This window comes from Leptodactylus fuscus, chromosome 2 (assembly GCF_031893055.1).
Source record: "Leptodactylus fuscus isolate aLepFus1 chromosome 2, aLepFus1.hap2, whole genome shotgun sequence".
NCBI classification, from domain to species: Eukaryota; Metazoa; Chordata; class Amphibia; order Anura; family Leptodactylidae; genus Leptodactylus; species Leptodactylus fuscus.
Window position 1 is genome coordinate 83,802,273 of NC_134266.1, and position 23,388 is coordinate 83,825,660.

The 23,388-nt window shown below is 46.0% G+C and overlaps 1 protein-coding gene across 2 annotated transcripts in view; it reads left to right on the forward strand.

The window, feature by feature from the left end:
- Positions 1-11,806: 11,806 nt before the first annotated feature.
- MAGI3 (membrane associated guanylate kinase, WW and PDZ domain containing 3) overlaps positions 11,807-23,388 on the forward strand; it is a 214,107-nt gene continuing 202,525 nt past the window's right edge. For both annotated transcript variants that reach the window (XM_075264082.1, XM_075264083.1), the window contains exon 1: positions 11,807-13,264. In XM_075264082.1, coding sequence (XP_075120183.1) covers positions 12,961-13,264 — 304 coding nt within the window. In that variant the 5' untranslated portion in view covers positions 11,807-12,960. The remainder of the gene's footprint in view (positions 13,265-23,388) is intronic.

Sequence of the window (23,388 nt, forward strand, 5' to 3'; positions counted from 1 at the left end):
AGGACCTGCTAAGGGGGAAAAAGAAAGCGTGAAAAGCAAAACGTCAGGCAACCTCGACACTCAACTAGGCAGGCCAAAGTCCAGCACAGGGCCCAACAGGGCGGAGAGAAATAAAAGGAAAAATAAAAAGTCAACGTGGGGAAGTAGGGAGATCCAGCCTGCGGCGGTGGGACGTCACACCAGATGAAGGTGGTTGTCTCCTTTTAGGCTTCTGTTGGGACCAGACCGGTGGCAAAGGCGGGGGAGGTGTAGACAGTTCCCAGTCAGGCAAATCCAGCGGAAGAGGAATATCCAGGACCAAACAGAACTGTTGAAGATCTGAATATGAGCGCAGAGTAGCTGTGCAGCCATTCAGTCTAGCAGAAAGGGCAAAGGGGAAGCCCCAACGATATGGGATCCGACGATCTTGGAGCACACAGAGAAGGGGGCGGAGGTGTCTCCGTTTCTGCAAGGTAATCCAAGAGAGATCCTGGAACAATTGCACCTTCACCCCATCAAAGTCAATATCTTTCATGATTCTGGCCTTAGACAAAATTGCTTATTTCAAAGGAAAATCATGGAGGCAACAAATGACATCTCGTTGGGAGGGTCCGGAGCCTTTAGGGCGCAGAGCTCTGTGTGCAGGATCAAATTTGATTTTGTGGGTTGGGGGCTCCTGCAGGACTGAGTTAAAGATCGCCTCCAGAATAGCAGGTAAGTCCTCATCATGAGTAGCCTCGGGGAGGCCTTTAATGCGTATGTTATTCCTTCTGCCCCTATTGTTACGGTCTTCAATGTGGCGCTGAAGGTCAACGGACAGATGAAATTGAGACAATACAGAGTCCTGGAGCTGGGAGACATATGCACGGGTCTGGTCGTGGTCATCCTCCAGTACCTCCATCCTGGAAGCAATGTGATGGAGATCTTGCCATAATGCCGAAATCTCAGCCCTAATTTCCGTGCAAATTTCTGTACGACAGGCCTCAGTAACTTCGACAATCAGAGAATGATAAGGAACTGGAGCCATTGTGGCAGGGGAAGGGTGGAGGATAGCACATCTTTCTCCATATGGAGCAGTGGTGGAGTTTCAGAGGGAGATTGTGGAGACATAACAGCGTAGGGGGACAGAAATGGAGTCGCCCCAATGTCCGGGTCAAGACCCCCTGAGTGGGCAGGTGAATGAGGCCCTTGCAATGGATTTTCAATCTGAGGGACAGGAGGTGAGGAGGAAGCAGGAGCAGAGCACAATTCCATAGCCCCCAGGTATAATACAGAGTTGTTGCCAGGGGGAATGCAGTCCTGGAGGGCCAGAGGTGTAGGGTTGGGAGTGGGGTGCTTGAGGGGCAAGGTACACAGGAGAAGGGGAAGTGCCAGGTACCTGTAGAGCTGTTCCGTGCACATGTACCTCCGCCATCTTGGGTCCTGGGAGTTCCTTCACGTGGATACCAGGAGCCGGTGCTGAAGAAGGCAGGGGAGACAGCCGTGCTCACCGGGGACGAAGCAGCTGTCAGAAGCTGAGGTGCGGCAGGAGGTTGCCGAGGTAGCCATGGCAGTGTCAGCTGTGCTGAGCTCTGCGGTGCAGCTGGCAGTGTAGAAGGAGGCGGCGCGGCCTTTAAAGATGGCCGCTGCTGCGTGGTAGGCCTTGCAGAGGATGCCGCCAGGGCCATATAGGCTGAAATCCCGGGCTGCCTGGCGGTGGTGGAAGAGGCAGCAGAGCCTGCAGGAGGGATCCCTGGAGTCTTCCTCATTTCTGCGGCTGGGAAGCGTGAAGAGGTCCTTTTCAAAGCAGGTGAAGCAGAAGCCGACACTAGATGCGTCCTACCACATTGAAGTCATAGGCCATGCCCCCGTCCAGCTTATTATTGAGGAGCACATCCAGGTACTTATAGGTGTTGACTAACTCAACGCCCTTCCCCTGGATGTCCATTGATTTTGGAGGATATCTGCACTTTCAAAAGTCCACCACCATCTCCTTGGTCTTCCAAGCATTAATTCTAAGATGGTTCCACTGGCACCAATCCACAAAATCCCTTTTCATTTTTCTGTACTCCCTGTCATCTTCGTCTGTGATGAGGCCTATTATTGCAGAGTCACCAGAATACTACAACTAAATGAGTTGCACCTAAAATCTGTAGTGTACAGTGTGAATAGGAAAGGGGCAAGAACTGTACCTGAGGTGCCCCATATTACAGATCATGGTGTCTGACACACAGCCCCAGGCTCTCACATACTGAGATCGGTTTGTGAAGTAGTCTAGGATCTAGTTGGAGAGGTGGTGGTCCACTCCAACAAGGGTCAGCTTGTCTCTCAGTAGTATCAGATGAGGTGCCTTTGGAACTGGTACCTCAAAAGATAATTTCCGCAGTTGTGTATCATTTCCAGCTTCAGGCTCATATTGAACATATATGTAACTAGCAGTTACCTGCGACTTAGTCTGCGGGTTGGCGTTGGCGCTGAACCGCTTATATTTCTTGTCCCCCCATCTTTGCCCCCAGTTTCTTGTCCCCCATCTCTGCCACCAGTTTCTTGTCCCCCATCTCTGCCCCCAGTTTCTTGTCCCCCCATCTCTGCCTCCAGTTTCTTGTCCCCCCCATCTCTTCCCCAGTTTCTTGTCTCCCCATCTCTTCCCCCAGTTTCATGTCCCCCCATCTCTGCCCCCAGTTTCATGTCCCCCCTTCATCTGCCCCAGTTTCTTGTCCCCCCATCTCTGCCCCCAGTTTCTTGTCCCCCCATCTCTGCCCCCAGTTTCATGTCCCCCCTTCATCTGCCCCCAGTTTCTTGTCCCCACTTCATCTGCCCCCAGTTTCTTGTCCCCCATCTCTGTCCCCAGTTTCTTGTCCCCCCATCTCTGCCCCCAGTTTCTTGTCCTCCCATCTCTGCACCGTTTCTTGTCCCCCCATCTCTTCCCCCAGTTTCTTGTCCCCCCTTCATCTGCCCCCAGTTTCTTGTCCCCCATCTCTGCCCCCAGTTTCATGTCCCCCCATCTCTGCCCCCAGTTTCTTGTCCCCCCAGCTCTGCCCCAGTTTCTTGTCCCCCCATCTCTGCCCCCAGTTTCTTGTCCCCCCATCTCTGCCCCCAGTTTCTTGTCCCCCATCTCTGCCCCAGTTTCTTGTCCCCATCTCTTCCCCCAGTTTCTTGTCCCCCATCTCTGCCCCCAGTTTCTTGTCCCCCCATCTCTGCTCCCAGCTTCATGTCCCCCCCCCCCTACATCGGCCCCAGTGTAGTTGGACTCACCTTGCCACGTTCCCCGCCACTCTCTCCGCTCACTCACTGCACATAGTTGTCAAGCGGCTGGCTGCGTGTGGCATATATGAGGCAGAGCGAGGGCCAGCGTCAGGTTGCTATGAATTCCGGAGCCTCGAGCTGCCTCCCTGGCCTGTCAGTCGTTCACTTGTATTGCAGCCTAGGCAGGTAGACTGCAATAGAGGTGTCGGTATTATACAGTGCATTGCCGAATACTGGCGCCTCTATTGCAGTCTACCTGCTATATGCAGCCAACCGCCCGACACCTATGTGCAGTGAGCGAGCGGAGACAGCTGTGGGGGAGCATGGCAAGATGAGTCCAACTACACTGGGGCCGATGTAGGGGGGGGGGGCATGAAGCTGGGGAATGTGGTTGATCTCTGGGGACACCAACCTAGGGACACCCCCTCCCCAACCCCCTGTACCCGCTGCACTGACCTGTTATGTTTCGGGTGCAGCAGCTTCCTCTGTCCATCTGTAGGTGGCCTGGGATAGCTGCGGCGCTGTGACCATGTGGGCTACCGCCATCTTGCTCACTGTGTCCCTGCTGAATCGGCACGTCCACCTTCAGCCCCCAACCTATGGTGCCGCAGCCCTGGCTCCAGAGCCCACCCACAGTCTGCCATGCACCAATAGGAGGTGCGTGCACAGACCAGCGCTGGCGGAATGCCAGCTGCTACAGCCATGCTGGAAGATTCTTTGGAGGGTGACGGTGGCGATTTGGGGTGAGTGACCCACATTTAAAGTAGCCAATTACCTTTTCCTGGGAGATGTGTGTGTGTGTGTGTGTGTGTGTGTGTGTGTGTGTGTGTGTGAAATTTCCCCAAAATCCATTCAGCCGTCTGGCTGTGATTGAAGAACAAACATACAAACATACAACCCCACAAACATCCAAACTCACAAACTTTCACCTCTATAATATTAATGGGATAACACCACACAACTGGTCCCCGCAAGTCTTAGGTAGCCTGGCACTGATGCCATCTGGACCTGCGGCCTTCCCTGTCTGGATCTTTATGAGTTCCTTCCTCACCTGGGCACTTGTGAAGATCAGACTTTATCCCAGATGACTGATTGCTAGATTTACTGATCTGGAGGTGAGAACAAATAGCAGGACGTGCGGTCAGTGTGGGAGAGAGGATTGTATGACATGCTGGGGTGGGAGGAGCTGGTGTGTGATCAAATCTATGGACTAATAAATTTAGTTAATTAAACCACTTTGTATCTCTTTCTAAATGGGAAGCAGGCTATCTGTGTCCAGATATTGACTTTTCCAGATTTCCTTCATGTTTTTTTGTTCTATTTGCTGTTCCATCTTTCTCTTATAATTGGCTTTTCCCTCCTGGATTTGACTCCTCAGCTCCTTTTGCACATTCCTCAGTCTTTCCTTGTCTCCAACCCTAAATACCATTGTTTTCTTCTTGAGAAGAGGTTTTATATCAGGGTTAATCCATGGTTTGTTGTTAGAGAAGCACCTCACCACTTTTGTGGGTACCGTGTTGTCCACACAAAAATTAATGTAGTCCGTTATGCAGTGTATGAGACCTTCCATATTCTCCCCATAGGAATCCTGCAGCTCTTTCCATGTAGTTGTGTCAAAACAATCCCTTAGAGCCTCATCACTTTCCTTGGACCATATCCTCACTGTGCAGGTGATAGCTGGTTCTCTACATACAAGTGGCTTGTACACAGGTCGCAGATGCACCATGTTGTGATCCGATCCTCCCAGGGATGGTAGGACTCATGAGTTATATGCCTCCCTTGCATTGGCAAAGAACAAGTCCAATGTTTTGTTGCCTCTTGTGCGGCAGGTTACATACTGTGTGATACTGGGCAGTGTGGATGATGGAAAGACATGGTTGAAATCTCCAGACAGAAGAAGGGTATGGGTGTATAGCGACTGCAACTGGCTCACCGAGGCTTGTAGGACCTCACAGGCAGCTTCAGCTTTTGCAGAGGGGGACATATGCAGCTATCACAATGACATGTGATAGTTCCCTCTGTAAATAGAAAGGTCTAATTCTCGAAGCTAATAGTTAATTGTTCTTATAGCAAGTTTGCTCTTTAATCACAATGTGCCTAGAGTTATGTCATATATCATTCACAAATATCGCCAGCCCTTCCCCTTTACTGCTCTCCCTTGTCCTGTCTGCCCGAACGAGTTTAAAGCCATCCAAGGAGACAAGAGTGTCCGAAGTAAGGAGCTGCAGGAGCTGCTGTAACAGACTGTCACTCCATCAGCGCCATATACCATGCTATTGTAACATCTCTGCCTGCTCGGGTCTCTGCGCCACCCTCTGCTTGCGTGCTGCGGTGCAGGAGGCGGGTGCAGTTTGATAATTTGCTTGAAGTTTTTAGTTGCACTGTGTGAACACGGCTCTAGTTCTGTAATTGTCTTTGCACGACACCCGTCTTCTGCCCTTGTTGCCTCTTGCTTGCTGGTTTCCCTTGCTGTTTAATTACTTGTATTCTAATCCTTGACCTCTGGCTTCCCTACTATTATTCTTTTGGACTCTGATTTGGCACTGCATCTCTCGACTGTTACCGAACCCTGGCTAGCTGATGTCCCTTTGTTGTTGTTCGTCTTGTCTGCGTTTTGTGTTTCACGTATTCAGGGAGGGACTGTCTTTGTGGTTGCTGCCTATTACCTAAGATAGGGTCTGGCAATAGGAAGGGTCAGTTGGGGGCTTCAGCTTAGGGCTCACTGTCCCTTGTGCCCCTTCCTCCAGGGTTTGCCAGCAGCTTCTGGGGAATTATCATCTGCTATTCCCTAACAGAATAACCAGCCCCAAAAAACCTACATCCATTGCTTCCCTACAGATTGCATGGATCCTATTCAGTGCCTTGCAGCCAAGTTGGAGGGATTGACAGGCCTGGTAGCTGAGCTAGCTAAACAGGTTCAGGCCCTAACTGAGACTGCTGCATCATCCCCAGCTGTTTTGGCACCTTATAAGGTCAAGATGTTACTCCCAGATCGTTTCTCAGGGGACCGTGAAAAATTTGAGACTTTCAGGGAGTCCTGTCGCTTGTATTTTCGGATTAATCCACATATGACTCAGGCCCAAATGGTGGGAGTGGTTATATCTCTGCTACAGGGGGATCCACAAGCTTGGGCCCTTAAACTCCCTCCTGATGCTAATGAGTGGTCTGATGTGGAAAAAAATTTTAAGTCCCTGGGCTCTATCTATGCTGAGCCAGACCACATTGCGCTTGCGGAATCTCAACTCCTCACCATGCAGCAGGGAAAACGCTCTGCAGTCCTCTGCAGTACAGTGTAACGGCAGGTTGGTGTGAGTCAGCGCTAAAAGCTCACTTTAAACAAGGTTTGTGTGACCGTGTGAAGGAGCTCTGGGTTGGTCACCCAGATCCCCCTACTCTTGAGCAGGCCATGACTTTGGCAGTCCGTATTGACCGTAAGATCCGCGAAAATTTAAAAGAGAGAGTAGGGCCTGTTGCCTCCAAGTTTTCTGTCTCTTCCTCTCTCTCCTCTGAAAAACTTACCTTTCCTCCCATCACTTCTGGTGAGGAACCCATGCAACTGGGAGCTGTGGATTCCAGAACACGACGAGAACATCGTCTCAGGAATAACCTGTGCCTGTACTGTGGTTCCCCTGGTCATGTCATCCGAGACTGCTCTATCAGACCCTTGTCACCTGCAAAAAAACTTCAGTGCCTGAGTGGTAATCAGAAGAACCACTCAGGCAACCAGGTATTTGGTGGAAATAACAATAAGATGTTGTTATCTGTGTCTCTGTCCTCTGGAGACAGGTCTGTTTCTGGCAAGGCCCTAGTTGATTCTGAGTCTGCAGCAAACTTTATTAAATATTCAGTTGTTGCATCTTTGGGCATTGAGCTTTTGCAACTTGACACGCCTATGTCTATTACTGGAGCAGATTCTACTCCACTGGCCAGGGGTAAAGTCCGTTTTAAAACCCCTTAATCTCTTTGCAAGTGGGTTCTATACATTCAGAGGTCATAAGCCTTTTTGTTATGGAGCATCTGTCTGCTGATGTTATTTTGGGGCTCCCCTGGCTGAACCTCCATAACCCTATTTTTGATTGGGGTGAAAAGGAGTTGGTAAAGTGGGGAGATCAGTGCTCACCCCACTGTATTGCGTTGAATTCCTTAGATTGTGTCAGTGAGGAGAAGGTCGCAACTACTAAAAGTTGGGAATGCCCCTCCGGTGTTAAAACCTGGTGGTATCAGAAATGCCAGGTGAATAAAAAATTTTGCCTGGTCCTCAAACATCTGTGGTTGAAGCAGAACTAAAATACAAGGCAGGAAAAATTCTGAATTCCTCTAGAACTGGTTTGTCTGGTGGCCAGTGTCCCCTCATAAAAGGGGGGGTACTGTACTCATCTCTGCCTGCTCGGGTCTCTGCGCCACCCTCTGCTCGCGTGCTGTGGCGCAGGAGGCGGGTGCAGTTTGATAATTTGCTTGAAGTTTTTAGTTGCACTGTGTGAACACGGCTCTAGTTCTGTAATTGTATTTGCACCACACCCGTCTTCTGCCCTTGTTGCCTCTTGCTTGCTGGTTTCCCTTGCTGTTTAATTACTTGTATTCTAATCCTTGACCTCTGGCTTCCCTACTATTATTCTTTTGGACTCTGATTTGGCACTGCATCTCTCGACTGTTACCGAACCCTGGCTAGCTGACCTCCCTTTGTTGTTGTTCGTCTTGTCTGCGTTTTGTGTTTCACGTATTCAGGGAGGGACTGTCTTCGTGGTTGCCGCCTATTACCTAGGATAGGGTCTGGCAATAGGAAGGGTCAGTTGGGGGCTTCAGCTTAGGGCTCACTGTCCCTTGTGCCCCTTCCTCCAGTGTTCGCCAGCAGCTTCTGGGGAATTATCATCTGCTATTCCCTAACAGCTATATTGACAAAGTGATGACTCTTCACTGCAATCCTGTCTGTAGCACCTAACTGCGATAAGAGACCATACCTCTCACCACAACACATTTATACACCAATAGACTACATTCACACTCTGACAGCAATAACTGACTTCATTGATGATGTCCCTCCTGTTGAGAGCACTTGAGTACAGTAAGAGATACCTCCCATATAGCCATTACACTGATACTGTCCTCATGGTGTATAAATGACAGTAAAGGGTTATAAAATGGTTATATACCCTAATAATAAAAACTTTAATTGCAACGTTGAAGTGAAGACTGGTACCACTGTCTGTGGTCATGTGTACAGGTACAAAGATTTTGGTCCAGGATCCGTACATTTACAATTAATCTTACCACCGCAGCCGAATGTGACCCCCAATTTGACAAATTTTCAAATATATTTGTAAAAATGTTACATCAGCATTTCTGAATATGTCAAGTCACCATTCTGGTGTGTAGCTATTTACTTTACGATCCCTGCTCCTGGGAAGCTGAGGCGGCTGTGAAGAGGAATGGGTAATCGGAAAGGGAGACCGTGGGCCTGCGAACCCCAACAGACACTGCTATCATTATACTCCGGGGTCTTTTCAGAGTATAATGATCAGAGGGTCAGGGGAGGTGAGGGAACACAATAAAAAACACTGTTACTTACTTCTCCTGTGCTTCGGCAGTCTTTGAGCCTATTGAGTCCAAAACGTCACATGGTCCAGGCCGGCGTCATTTTGTGTCTTGACGCCGGCCTGGCTCACATGACGTCTGTACCAACACTAAAGAGATCTGAAAGCAGCGGGGCGTACGCCGGATTCCAGGAGAGGTAAGTAACAGTGATTTTTATGTTTGTATCCTCCCCAGAGTATAATCGTTGTTTATGGGTGGGCCACTATGGGACATAATACTGTGTGTACAGGGGTCACCGTGGGGCATAATACTGTGTGCAGGGGCCATGGTGAGACAATATACTATTTGGGAGGGGGGGGGGGGGCGCTATGAAACATTACACCGTGTGGAGGGGCCATTATATTGTCTGGAGGAACAATTTGGGACATCAAAATGTGAGTAAATGGAATATTATACTGTTTGGGGGCCAGGAAAGAGTGCACTATTATTATTATTATTATTATTGTTTATTTATATAGTACCATTAATTCCATGGTGCTTTACATTTGGGGGTTACATACAATACACAAATTATACAGGTAGATATAATACTAACAATGACCGACTGGCACAGTGGGGCAGAGGGCCCTGCCCGTGAGGGCTTACAATCTATGAGGGAAGGGGTGTAGAGACAGAAGGAGAGGGGGAGACTGTACAGATGGTGGGGTGGTGATAGTGTTATTGGAGGTTGTAGGCCTTTCTGAATAGGTGAGTCTTCAGGGCCTTCTTCTAGCCTGTGATTGTGTGGGTCAGTCTTATGTGTCTTGGTAACGAGTTCCAGAGTATGGGGGATGCATGGGAGAAATCTTGGAGGCGGTTGTGTGAGGAGCGGATGACAGCAGAGCGGAGTAGGAGGTCATTGGAGGATCTGAGGTTACATGTGGGCAGGTAGTGGGAGATTAGTTCAGAGATATAGGGAGGGGACAGGTTTTGGATGGCGTTAGCGTTAGTAGCTTGAATTCAATTTGCTGGGCTATGGGTAGCCAGTGTAGGGGCTGGCAGAGGGGAGCAACCGATGAAGATCGGGGGTAGAAGTGAGTTAAACGAGCAGCACAGTTTAAAGTGGGGGGCAAGGGTGTTTGCTGGGAGTCCATGGAGAAGGGTGTTGCAGTAGTCTAAGCGGGAGGTTATGAGGGCATGGACGAGCATCTTAGTAGTTTCAGGGGTGAGGAAGGAGCGGATTCGGTGGATGTTTTTGAGTTGGAGGCGGCAGGAGATGTTGAGGGTTTGAATGTGTGACTTGAAGGATAGGTCGGAATCCAGGGTTACCCCAAGGCATCGGGCCTGTGAGACAGGGGTAATTGTGGTTCTGTTAACTTTGATAGATGGGTCAGGTGGAGGGGCCATAGGGGGTGGAGTGAAGATGATGAACTCTGTTTTCTCCATGTTGCGTTTGAGAAAGCAGGAGGAGAGGAAGGAGGCTACAGCTGCTTAAACAGTCTGGAGCTCTGGCCAGCAGTGAGGTAATGTCTGGTCCAGAGATGTAGATTTGGGTGTCATCGGCATAGCAATGGTACTGAAAACCATGAGATTCTATGAGTTGGCTCAGGCCGAGGATGTAGATGGAGAACAGGAGGGGTCCTAGGACGGAGCCTTGGGGGACACCTACAGAGAGAGGGCGAGGTGAGGAGGTGGTGTGCGAGTGGGAGATGCTGAATGTGCGGTCGGTGAGGTATGAGGAGATCCAGGAAAGGGCCAAGTCTGAGATACCAAGGGATGAGAGAATTTCTAACAGGAGGGAGTGGTCAACTGTGTCAAAGGCAGAGCGGAGGAGGAGGACAGAGTAATGGCGCTTGGCTTTGGCGGTTAGCAGGTCATTGGTGACTTTTGTTAGGGCAGTTTCAGTGGAGTGACGGAGTCTGAAGCCTGACGCTGGGTTCACACCTGCGTTCAGGGTCTCCGTACTATGGTTTCCGTCTTCTGCATGGCAGAAGACGGAAACCATAGACCGGGTCCGGCCGTGCGCGGCGGTGAGCGTTTTAGGCTCTCCGCCGCGAAACCGGATTTTTTTATCCGGACACAGAGTAGTGCATGTCCGACTCTGTCCGGATTATAAAACCCGGTTTCGCGGCGGAGAGCGCAAAACGCTCACTGCCGCGCACGGCCGGACAGCTTTCTCACCCATTCAAATGAATGGGTGAGAAAGTCTCCTGCAGGCTTCCGTCTCCTGCATCTGTTTTATGCAGGAAACGGAAACCTGCAATAAGGACCGAACAACGCAGATGTGAACGAGCCCTGACTGAAGTCTGTCAAAGAGCAGGTTGGACGAGAGATAGGAGGAGAGTTCTGAGTGGACGTGTTGCTCAAGCAGTTTTGAGGCGTACGGGAGCAGTGAGATGGGATGATAGTTGGCTGGAGAGGACGGGTCGAGGCTTCCACTGGGTGGGGGTGGTGGCTTCAAGTCAAAAGTTAGCTGGGGCGCACCTCTGAGGTGTAACTAGCAATTTCTCCCCAGCAAGCACAGGACTAGGCACTGGAGCTGGTCTCCTCATGGCTGCTCTATGTACAGTGCTCTTCATAGTCAAGTTGCAGTAAGCCGTCATTTATCTTCCTATAGAACGCTTATGGACATTACACTATTGTCTTCTAACCTTACTAGTATAGGACTATAAGGCAGACAAATGTTTCTAACGTCACGCCCTCCACAAGGAGTATACCAACGCTATCCGCTGCAAACTCCTCCCATAAGGCGGAGTAGCGTGTAGAGTCATATAAAATGAGCTCAGCTATTGGGCCGATACTCGGAGAAGGGCGGTGACTACTGACGGTGCCACGCCTCCGCTCCGCCTGCGACGTTTACATCGTTCGAAAAACTCCGGAGCGTCAACGTCACACTGAAAAGGGCGTGTCATAAGGGAATCTGAAGTGGGCACGTCCTGCAAATGGAATGTGGGCGTGACTACAGGCGATAAGGTGTGGTTTACGATTTATAGCGTGTATTGTGCCGACAAGGGGGCGGTGTTAGATAGGAATATGGGCGTGGCTCTAGTCAGCGCTGAGTTGCGCACCCTCTCTAGCTCACAGTCCCTTGTTAGTCTCCATCGAGGCAGCATCCGGACGTAGAGCGCTAGGATCGCAGCTGGATCAGCAGCAGGGGGTGATACCGTGGGGGAGTCACCGGGTAACTGCATCAGCCCGTCTGTGAAGAGGATTCCCGCTTCTCCCCTGCGGGCCCCCCCTTCCATTCAACAGGGACTCGTTCCATGTGCACGGATACCAGTGACAGGCTGCTTCCTGGCACACCCCCTCTCTTTGCCCCATCCCAGGCTAACTTCTCCCGCAGAACTTTCAAGCCGGTCAGCTGAGAGACCCTGATGATAGAGTCTGTGATGCTAAGGACAATCTAGGGTTAAGTCTGCTCTTCTGCTGCCATCCCATAGTATATATTAGGGCTGCAGGTCCTGCATTATACCTTATATACCGCTGATTCATCGACTGTCATCTCAATACTTGTGGTGTGTCCATGAATGGGTTAATACGAAGTCGCCTTGTGCCTGTCTGCAGCTGCCCAGTGCCCTAGAATTCCAGGATCATTGGAGCACATACATAGTCTGCCTTCTTCTAGCTGTTGCTGCTTTGTATGTGACATTTGTGAGCCATAGCCAGGGTGTGCTGGGCATGTAAGGGTTAATCTCCGGGGTTTTGTGCAGGATACTAGCATTGTAGCTGTGGATCTATCTCCTTGGCTGTTCCTAGCTGTATTGCTTTCCCCTGTACTTGGTGTAGTCCAGATGCTTGTGTTGTAGCACTGACTTGTTTTTAGTTGTTGTCTTTTAGTACATAGGGATCTGCATTGATTTTCTGTGTCTTTTATCTTATCTGTAGGATATTTCCCAGTCTTTGGAGCTAATGGCTTGTGATCTGTGTGTGTAATGTGCTGTGTATGATATTAGGAGTTATGAATTTAGATTTTCCTGGAGGATCAATGCAGCTGTTGTGACATTTGTCATTAAGTCAATAGTATTTCTCTGGTTGGGTATCTGCTGAGCTGTCAGATGTGCTGTCACTGCTGCCAGCTGTTACCTAAGTAGGTATCAATCTTATAAGAATATAATAATATGGTCTGATTATTATTATTTTTGTTAAATGTCTTAATTTTTTTTGTAGTATTTGCTATTGTAGTGTTTGACTAATACACTAATTGTTGAGAGCAAAGTTTAGTGCCCATCTCCCGTATGCGGCACCATGTCCAAAACGCTGAAAAAAAAGAAGCACTGGCTGAGCAAAGTGCAGGAATGCGGGTTATCTGGGATGGGGGGAGACCCCAGTGCCCTCCTGGAGATCCGCGGGGGTGCTGAACATGGAGAGTTCCCTTACCTGGGCCGCCTCAGAGAGGATGCTGCAAGCTATATTGCAGGCAAGGTACCCAGCCAAGGGGATGTACTGTTGGAAGTGAATGGAACGCCAGTAAGTGGCCTTACGCACCGTGATACCCTGGCAGTGATAAGGCACTTCAGGGAACCCATCCGTCTAAAGACCGTCAAACCCGGTAAGTGCCTTGTGTAATTTATTTTTCTGCTTTGGAGACTGTCTGAGTTAATGTGCTGGGCACTGAGCCCATGGCAGGATTTTCTGTAAGGCTTGGACATTCCTATTCGCTTATGTTTCTGGCTTTAGTGATTTTTATACAGCGGTTCTATATATGTCGTGGTTTTGAATGCTCATTTTGTTTTCCAGGTTTGTGATCAGTAACAATTATTTAACCACATATGGAAAATGTAGCTGTCAGCAATTCCATCTTCTAAGCAACTTCTAATGTCGTCTGCAGTGATCTCTGCTCTGTAAAATAAAGTCATGGCTCCTTGGCCCCTCCAGTGACTTTCCTGTGCGTGGGCGTCTTTATTAAGTGATCCTTGTGTTGATTGGGGGTGCAAAGCTGTTCATTCCACAGTAACACACCTAGCAGTCACGTCTTCTGGAACTTGTAGTTCATACATTGCTGATCATCCAGATACTGCCTAACGTTTAAATGGCTGATCTGCCATATTTTCAAGCTGTCAATATGGTGAATAATTAAAGGAAAATTCCGCTTTTTTTGAAAACATAATTTTGGATGCATTCTGTATTGGTTCCCAGAATGGAGGAGTCACAGGGCTAAGTAAAGTACCTAAACGTTTCAGCACCGCTTGTATGGGAGACTGCAGTTTAGGAGGTCTCTTGTAGAATATCATTTTTTGTTATTGTAGGTTTTTAACGCTTCACATATTAAAGGGTTCTATACATCCAGAGAACCTGTGCAGTCCTGGGTTCATTTGAGGTGAACACTCCTCTTTTTAGCTTTGGTTCATCATCATCATCATTTCCAAGCTAATGTTCACACTAGTATATGATCGCCTGGATAGGGCATAGTGTTGTTCTCCTGGGTAATACAGGCAGGCTAAACGTAAGTTCTATTATGTTTCCGCATAGGCTGGACAACGGGCATGCTGGACTATAAAGTCTCATTCCTCTTGCAGTCACCCAAGGTTGCTCAGCCATTGTATTCTTGAACCAGTATGGGCAATATTATAGGTTGTGTAAATGTTGCAATGCATGAAATTGTGGGGATGTGAAAAAAGAGACATTATTATATTCCATAGGCAATTGGGATGAATTATCATCCTCTGGATCTATAAATTATTTTGTGGCCTGTTCAACAAATATCAGATCTCATTCAAGCTATTCACGTTTTTACTTGACCAGCAAGTGACACTTCCTGATCTCCATGCGTCCATAAACCAGGATATGGTAGATGCCCTCTACTATGTGTGTACCAGACTCATGACTGAAACCTGGTATATGCCCAGTGAGTTGTCCATGGGCGAGGGCGATTGGTGTTACATATAAAGGGTGTTTTGTAAATGAATGCCAGGTTTTTAGCACTGCATGAACTCTGCTTTTGGCTGGAAGATGAGCTGTTCTTGTTCATGTGAAGCCAGAATTGGCCTCAGAACTAGTTGGTCGGGTTGGACTGGATTTGCCAGTGTCATGCAAATAAGTAGCTGTGAAATTTGACATTATTAGGGAGCACATATAATGTGTGCATGTGTCTAGATAGATGTACATAAGGCAGAATACCAGAGAAGAGTAAACATTACATGGCGTGTCATCAGTTTTGTAGTCTTACTATGGTTTCGGCGCTTTTGAATGACATGAGAAATGTCAATGGAGGATTCCACACACCACAGTTTACACCGTCCCTAGATCTTTAATACATAGACATGTCCCACTTATACACATTACCTTGGAAGCTTGTCCTGACACCTGCAAGGAGTTTGTATGTTCTCCCTGTGTTTGCATGGGTTTCCTCCGGTTACTCCGGTTTCCTCCCACACACCAAAGACATACTGATGGAATGTAGATTGAGAGCGCTATATGGGACAGTGACTGACAATATCTGTAAAGTGCTGCAGAATATGATGGCGCTATATAAGTAAGCATAATAAATAAATACGCTTAGTGAAGGAACTTTCTTCATTATCCATTCATGACAGCTGCCACATCTTGAATGCTGATGGTAACTTGTGTTAACTATTGCTACTTTTTCTAATGTTCACCTGGTTTTTGCTATTCTTACTTTGGGAAAATTGAATTTCTACTGTAGTATGTTACTTATGTAGAGTTTCTTAGTTGATATCGCTTTCTGGAAATGTTCGGTAACAGTTAATATGGCTTCCTTACGTGGTTACATCACTGAATAGTTATAGCTCAGTAGAATAATGAAGATGTGGACAAATTACTAAATAAGATTAGGTTGTAGGACTTGTCCAGCACTTCTAGAACTGATCTAATGTGAGTATATCTTTAGGAATGACAGGTGACAGGCTGAGGTTTGGATTGTGATCCTATCCTAGGAAGTAGGTGGCCATTGCACCTAAAACCTCGTTACTAGCACTCAATTGCTTTTAGGGACCCTGTCACATTGAAACCATAGTCCTATTACAGGCGACATGTTTTCGAGCAGAAGATGCTGAGCAGTTGTGATATCTAATTGTAAGAGAATAGTTTAGACATATTGCTTTTAATTTATTGGTTTATATCGCTGCTCAGTTTGGATGTGTTTTATGTTGGTGAGGGCATGTCACCCTCATATTCCTGCACCTAGGATTCTGACTTGCAGAAATACACAGCAGTGATCAATCTTTTTGACCATCAGGATTGCGGTACGACCCAATTCACTTGTGTTAGTGCAGGTTTGCAGGGCAAGACATCAATCTTTGGGTGTGCTACAGCTGTCGCCATTACAGCTACATGGCAGTCTGTCCTAGTTATGGAGTGGTAGATCACTTGCTTCTATACAGATGCATCGATGATCAGATTTACTCTTCAGGACTCCCAAGAAGCTAAGAAGTGTGTAAATTTTCTGATCTTGTACCTTGACACAACTTGAGTACAACATGCAGACTAATATCTGAGTTCGACTATGATAACAGACCTGCATAGGAACCTTTGCTCCTCTCTTATGCCAAGTGTCCTATAAGTCACAAAAGTCGTCCTTGCTTTGTATCTATTCACTTGTAGGGATGTTTTGTCCAAGCTGTGACTACATTGTTTATCTTAGGGGAAAAATGAGGGGGTGCCAAGTATTTTGACCCTTTGCCTGACCTATGATGTAGGAAGTACTTCCCAAGGGCAGACATTCCTGTAGAAATGGAAGCCACGTAATTGATTTTAATGCCTTTTTTCTACACTTTGTTAAGGATTGAGGTCAGCCTTTAATGTTAGTCTTTCAGGGTCATATGTAGATATAACTGATACACTGTGAAAGTCTATGCCACGGTTTACCATACAGTGCTCTGCCAGCCCCAGCATATAATCGACCCTGATAACTTATAATATGATAATAAATGTAATGTGGAGCATGTTTCCAGCATTATAACTTCCAATGTACTTGCTCAGCTTCTACATAGTAAATATATTGCTACATAAGTCTTCCTGTCTTAGAAATATAGATTACGCTGGGGTACATTTTTGTGTGTTGGATTGTCACTGAGATAATACACGATTGTGAATTCCCACAGGTTTTGTGTTTCTGAAGCTGAAATACTTAAGGATTTTATAAGCTTGTGTCATGCAGTGTATAGACACCATACTGGTTTAGGAAGTCTGTTTTCTTCACTGTTTGGACTTAATGATCTGGTTAGTATTTGCTGGGCATGCGCACTTCCTCGGTTTTAGTACCAGCTTGTGGAATGCAGCACTGTACTATGTCTGCAGTGCACCTAAGTTAAAATGCTCACAATTCTGAATTACGTAGCTACTATGACTACTGTGACCGGAGCAGGTATAGTAGTGTTTAGTGCAATCGGTGGGATGGGCGCTCAGTCATGTGGGTAACAGTCCTTATGGTTTCAAGCGCCAATCAAGTCCCTGTGGCTCCATGTGCCATCATGTAGTACTTTCATACAATTCTTTCCTAGAAGCAACCCTTAAAGGGGCTCCATCAGCAAAATCATGCTGATAGAGCCACACATTTACACTGTAAAAGTTATATTAAACTACCCCCCCCCCCTGTTTTAAAATAAAACCCTAAAAAAGAATGTTATCTACTTACGGATCGTGCACTGTGGGTGGGCATTCAGGGTGCACCGTCTTCTTCATCCCCGCCTCTTCTTTCTCCGATGTCCTCCGGTCCCGTCCTCCTCCGGCGTTCGCGAACTGACGCTGATATAAAAAAATGGCCTGGGCGCCTGCGCAGTAGCATGCGGCTTCTACTGCGCAGGCGCCCAGGCCATTTTTTTTCATCAGTGTCAGTCCGCGAGCGCCGGAGGAGGACAGGACCGGAGGACATCGGAGGAAGAAGAGGCGTGGATGAAGAAGACGGTGCACCCTGAATGCCCGCCCAGAGTGCACGATCCGTAAGTAGAGCACATTCTTTTTTAGGGTTTTATTTTAAAATGGGGGGGGGGGGGGTTGTTTAATATAACTTTTACGGTGCCTGAATAGCCTTTTTAAAGGCTATTCACGCATATGTGGGGCTCTATCAGCATGATTTTGCTGATAGAGCCCCTTTAAAGGGAGATACAAATATTACCTGGATAAGTCTATCTGAAGTTGGGCGTATATGAAAAGACCTATAGGAGGCGTTGTACACTGTATACAATACACTTATGTACATTCCTTATTTCACTAAATCTAAAATAAAAGTAAAAAAAACTCTTTAACTTCAGCTTCAATCTCTATTTTATGAGCCAAAAAAAAAAAAAAGACTTGAAAAAATGTATGTCTTCACTCAGGAGGGTCCAAAATGGGTCATGTTCGGCTTATGAGGAGGTGGAACTCTCGCCTGGACACTTCTGTACATAAATAGAGCGTGTTAGCTTTATATAGCGCTGTTTGTGTACGTTCCCCATGGCGATTGTCATATTGAAGAATGATTAGCTCTGCGGCTATACTCATTCATTGTGTAAGTCAGCCTGGAGATTCTGGTTCAAGTTCCAGTGTTTATATCCTGTAACCTTGCTCAACTCAATGACTGGTCTCAGACAGGAAAAAATGGATTACATAATATGTCATTGTAAATATGAGAAACAGAGATCACGTTAGCCATCATTTACACCTGGTCGATCATTAACTCATGTCCAATAAGTATCTTGGGTCAAAGGCTCAAGCATATAGTTGTATTATAATCCCATACTCCTATTGGGCTGCTTTTTTTTTTTTTTTTTTTTTTTGCATCCGTATTATAGACCCGATACCTCACCTCCTGTTGTGCATGCTATGGTACTCCAGTTCTGATGAAGTGCATGCATAGTACACAGGAAAATATCCTCTCCAGCTGAAAACAGCCTTGGAGACAGCCATGATGCTCTCCTGAGGTCGTCTTCCCTAGACAATGCTTGTAGGTTACAATGACTGCAGTACACAGAAGCTTTGTGGTGCTATAAAGCTGTGTAACTTGTGCCCGGTTCACATCTGCGCATGGGTTTCTGTTAAGGGAGTCCTCTTGGGGACCCCCCAAACCCGAACGGAAGCCTAATCCACATAAAAAAGCGGTTACCTTAGGAAACTCGCGGATGCAATAGACTGATAGGGTCCGTGTGGTTTCCACACAAAAAATGCGGAGAGAAAAGTGTTGCTTGCTGATGACTTCAGACCTGTCAGCCATTTGTAAAGGAGGCAGAGTCAGTCTGTGGAAAAATGAAGGAGTCTGTGGTTTGGGCTTCCAACTCCACAGCCCTGGATTTAAAGGGAGTCTGCCAGCAGGAAAATAGGTATCAGACTGAGAACTGTACTTGTAGGGCGGCTCCTACAGTATCCAAAGATGCTTTTCTTATTTTGCATTGCAACTCCATTTTCATGAAAATTGGTGTTTTATATTTATGCAAATTAGCTGAAAAGGACTTTAGGGGAATTTCTTCTCCTGCTAGGGATTTACTCTCTGTTTTAGATAACCACCCATAACTGCAGACAAAGAGTGACATTGAGGAAGATGCAATGGAGAGAGGAGCGGGTCAGAAGTTAGGAGTGGTGGTGGAGCAGAGAGTGAAATCCTGGCAGGAGAAGAAGCTCACCTAAAGCCCTGTTCAGCTTCTACACATAATAATAGGAATAAAACACTGATTTTCATAAAAATATTGCAATGCAGAATAAGAAAGGCATCTTTGGAAAGTGTAGAAGCTGCCTTGCAAGGTATTTTCATTAGTCTGATACTGATTTTCCTGCTGACAGATTCCCTTTAACACTCTACATTGGACAGGGAAAATCAGAAGTGTGATTTTTAAGCAAAAAAGTGATCTACTGTGAATGTGAAGTTATGTACAGATTTTTATAAAACCACTCCAATACACTCCATCCATACAAACTACATGAATTCACACGGAAAGTGTGTACAATAGCGCAGCAGTGTTTCACCCCCATGCGGACATATCCTTATTGTCTTCATTTTATGAGCTTCTGCCATTGACCGGCATAACCATAACCTTCTCAGTTGTTCCGTCAGATTCTGCATTATCCATTAGAGAACTCAGGGCTGGACTGAGCAGGCTACACTCGATACTGTGGAAACATATGTTCCACCTTGTAGGAAGCCCATTACCACTATAACAAAGCCATTTGTGTGAACAGATTTCCTTAAAAGCCCCAATTAAATCGTGGAGAGTCTTACTGTTCTGTACCTGACCTAAATTGTCACTTTTCCCCCCATCAGGATACAAATAGTGAGGTCTATTGTACAGATTACTGCAACAAAAAGCCAATAAATTCCTTCCTATAGTGTCATAGTTACTTGTGTTGTGTACTAGGCTTTTGAAACTCTTGATTTAACCATTTGAAATGAAAAGACTGATCAAAATCCCCAAACCTAATAATTCAGAGAACGTAGATCAGGACCTGAATGAAGGTTTGTTCTTGTTCACACAGGAGCATTAATACAGCCTGATCTAATCCAAAATTCTGCAATTGGCTAAACTATAGCGGCGTGATATCTTACCACAGGAAGAAACAAAAAACAGTGAAAAGACATCGGAAAAACTTTTTCAATGACTTTTTATTGGGTTTTTTTGTGATAAGATACCACGCTGCAGAAGTTTCGTTTAACTCTGCCACATCTGTATATGAAAAATTAATACACATCCAATACTGTGTTCTATATGCATTGCTATGTATCTATATGATAAACTGTGTCAAATTTTTAATTAGCGATGCATGTCAATTAGAAACACAATTTATTGCAAAATTCACCATTGTGGTTGTATGGTCCTTTCTGTTTAGGCTTGTTTTACAGTCCTATGAAAAAGTTTGGGCACCCCTATTAATCTTAATCATTTTTAGTTCTAAATATTTTGGTGTTTATAACAGCCATTTCAGTTTGATATATCTAATAACTGATGGACACAGTAATATTTCAGGATTGAAATGAGGTTTATTGTACTAACAGAAAATGCGCAATATGCATTAAACCAAAATTTGACCGGTGCAAAAGTATGGGCACCTCAACAGAAAAGTGACATTAATATTTAGTAGATCCTCCTTTTGCAAAGATAACAGCCTCTAGTCGCTTCCTGTAGCTTTTAATCAGTTCCTGGATCCTGGATAAAGGTATTTTGGACAAACAATTCAAGTTCAGTTAAGTTAGATGGTCGCCGAGCATGGACAGCCCGCTTCAAATCATCCCACAGATGTTCAATGATATTCAGGTCTGGGGAATGGGATGGCCATTCCAGAACATTGTAATTGTTCCTCTGCATGAATGCCTGAGGATTTGGAGCGGTGTTTTGGATCATTGTCTTGCTGAAATATCCATCCCCGGCGTAACTTCAACTTCGTCACTGATTCTTGAACATTATTCTCAAGAATCTGCTGATACTGAGTGGAATCCATGCGACTCTCAACTTTAACAAGATTCCCGGTGCCGGCATTGGCCACACAGCCCCAAAGCATGATGGAACCTCCACCAAATTTTACAGTGGGTAGCATGTGTTTTTCTTGGAATGCTGTTTCTTTTTGGACGCCATGCATAACGCCTTTTTTTATAACCAAACAACTCAATTTTTGTTTCCAAAATGAAGCTGGCTTGTCCAAATGTGCTTTTTCATACCTCAGGCAACTCTATTTGTGGCGTACGTGCAGAAACGGCTTCTTTCTCATCACTCTCCCATACAGCTTCTATTTGTGCAAAGTGCTCTGTATAGTTGACCGATGCACAGTGACACCATCTGCAGCAAGATGATGCTGCAGCTCTTTGGAGGTGGTCTGTGGATTGTCCTTGACTGTTCTCACCATTCTTCTTCTCTGCCTTTCTGATATTTTTCTTGGCCTGCCACTTCTGGGCTTAACAAGAACTGTCCCTGTGGTCTTCCATTTCCTTACTATGTTCCTCACAGTGGAAACTGACAGGTTAAATCTCTGAGACAACGTTTTGTATCCTTCCCCTGAACAACTATGTTGAACAATCTTTGTTTTCAGATCATTTGAGAGCGGGCTGTCGATGTTCGGCGACCATCAAACTTAACTGAACTTGAATTGTTTTGTAGAAAGAAATGGTCCAAAATACCTTCATCCAGGATCCAGGAACTGATTAAAAGCTACAGGAAGCGACTAGAGGCTGTTATCTTTGCAAAAGGAGGATGTACTAAATATTAATGTCACTTTTCTGCTGAGGTGCCCATATTTTTGCACCGGTCAAATTTTGGTTTAATGCATAGTGCGCATTTTCTGTTAGTACAATAAACCTCATTTCAATCCTGAAATATTACTGTGTCCATCAGTTATTAGATATATCAAACTGAAATGGCTGTTGCAAACACCAAAATATTTAGAACTAAAAATGATTAAGATTAATAGGGGTGCCCAAACTTTTTCATAGGACTGTGTATCTGCGTTGGAGTTTCCATTGCACAGTTCACCAAAAATCGTTGGAAAGAGGCCATTTTTCTTCGCAGCTTTCAGTTTAACCCGTTTATGTCTAGAGTTCCATTATCAGAACAGCAGCCTCATAGCACACAACTGAAAAATTTCAACCTCTGGCATAAATGGGTTAAAAATGAAGAACACCTGACAGACTCCATTATAGCCACCGGACCCCATATGTAACTGCAGTATTGGCGGTCCAGCTCTCTTTCATGATCACTCCCTCATTCATTTTATATAGCAATTGTTGTCTTGCTGCATTGACTATTTACATTGCTACTGTATTGTACTAAAGTTTTTGGTGCAGCGTGTTATTGCTGCTGAATGCGGTTTTTTATATTGTAAATATATTTCTGAATTATTTTAGTCGTCTCCAGCAATTTTGAGGAACAGCAGGGAGAAATGCTCAACCTTCTCTCTCTGCCTCTCGTCCTTCCATTATGTACAGTCATAACAGATTGTAATAATGCCTCAGCCTGGTAAACCTGCTTGTCAGATTGCATTCCTGTTGTCTGTTTTCAATGTCAACATGACCCATAACCTTCCCATTGCGGTTTTATCTTTCTTTTTCCTTAAGGTATGTTATTCTCTTTGGAGTTTTTATTAATCTAGTATCTATGGGAGTTCTTAGGTGGAATCTGTTCATGACTCTTTTTTTGTAGATGAAAATGTGAAAAAAAAATAAAATAAATTAGCCACTGCCTCTCATCTGCCTCAAAAATCCTCATCCATTTTCAAAAAGCTCTGTGTGAACTTACCTAATGCACAACCTGACTATGGTCAGAACTCATGAGTAGAGATGAGCGAGTAGTATTCGATTGAGTAGGTATTCGATCGAATACTACGGTATTCGAAATACTCGTACTCGATCGAGTACCACTCGCTATTCGAATGGAAAAATTCGATGCAGAACCAGCATTGATTGGCCGAATGCTATACAGTTGGCCAATCAACGCTGGTTCTTCTCCTACCTTTAGAAGTCTTCTCCGTGCGGCTTCCCCCGTGCAGCTTCCCCGCTTGTAGTGCGGACATGCGCAGTCGGTTCTGCCTAGGCCCGATGCCTGGCAGAGTGAATGAAGAGCCGGAAGATGCCGCGGGGACGCTGCACGGAGAAGACTTCTCGGAGGATCCAGCCCGACCCTCACTCGTGGACTTGGTAAGTATAATTTGATCGAATGTTGCCTACCCCTGAAACGAGCATTTTCCCCCCCATAGAGTATAATAGGGTTTGATATTCGATTCGAGTAGTCGAATATTGAGGGGCTACTCGAAACGAATATCGAA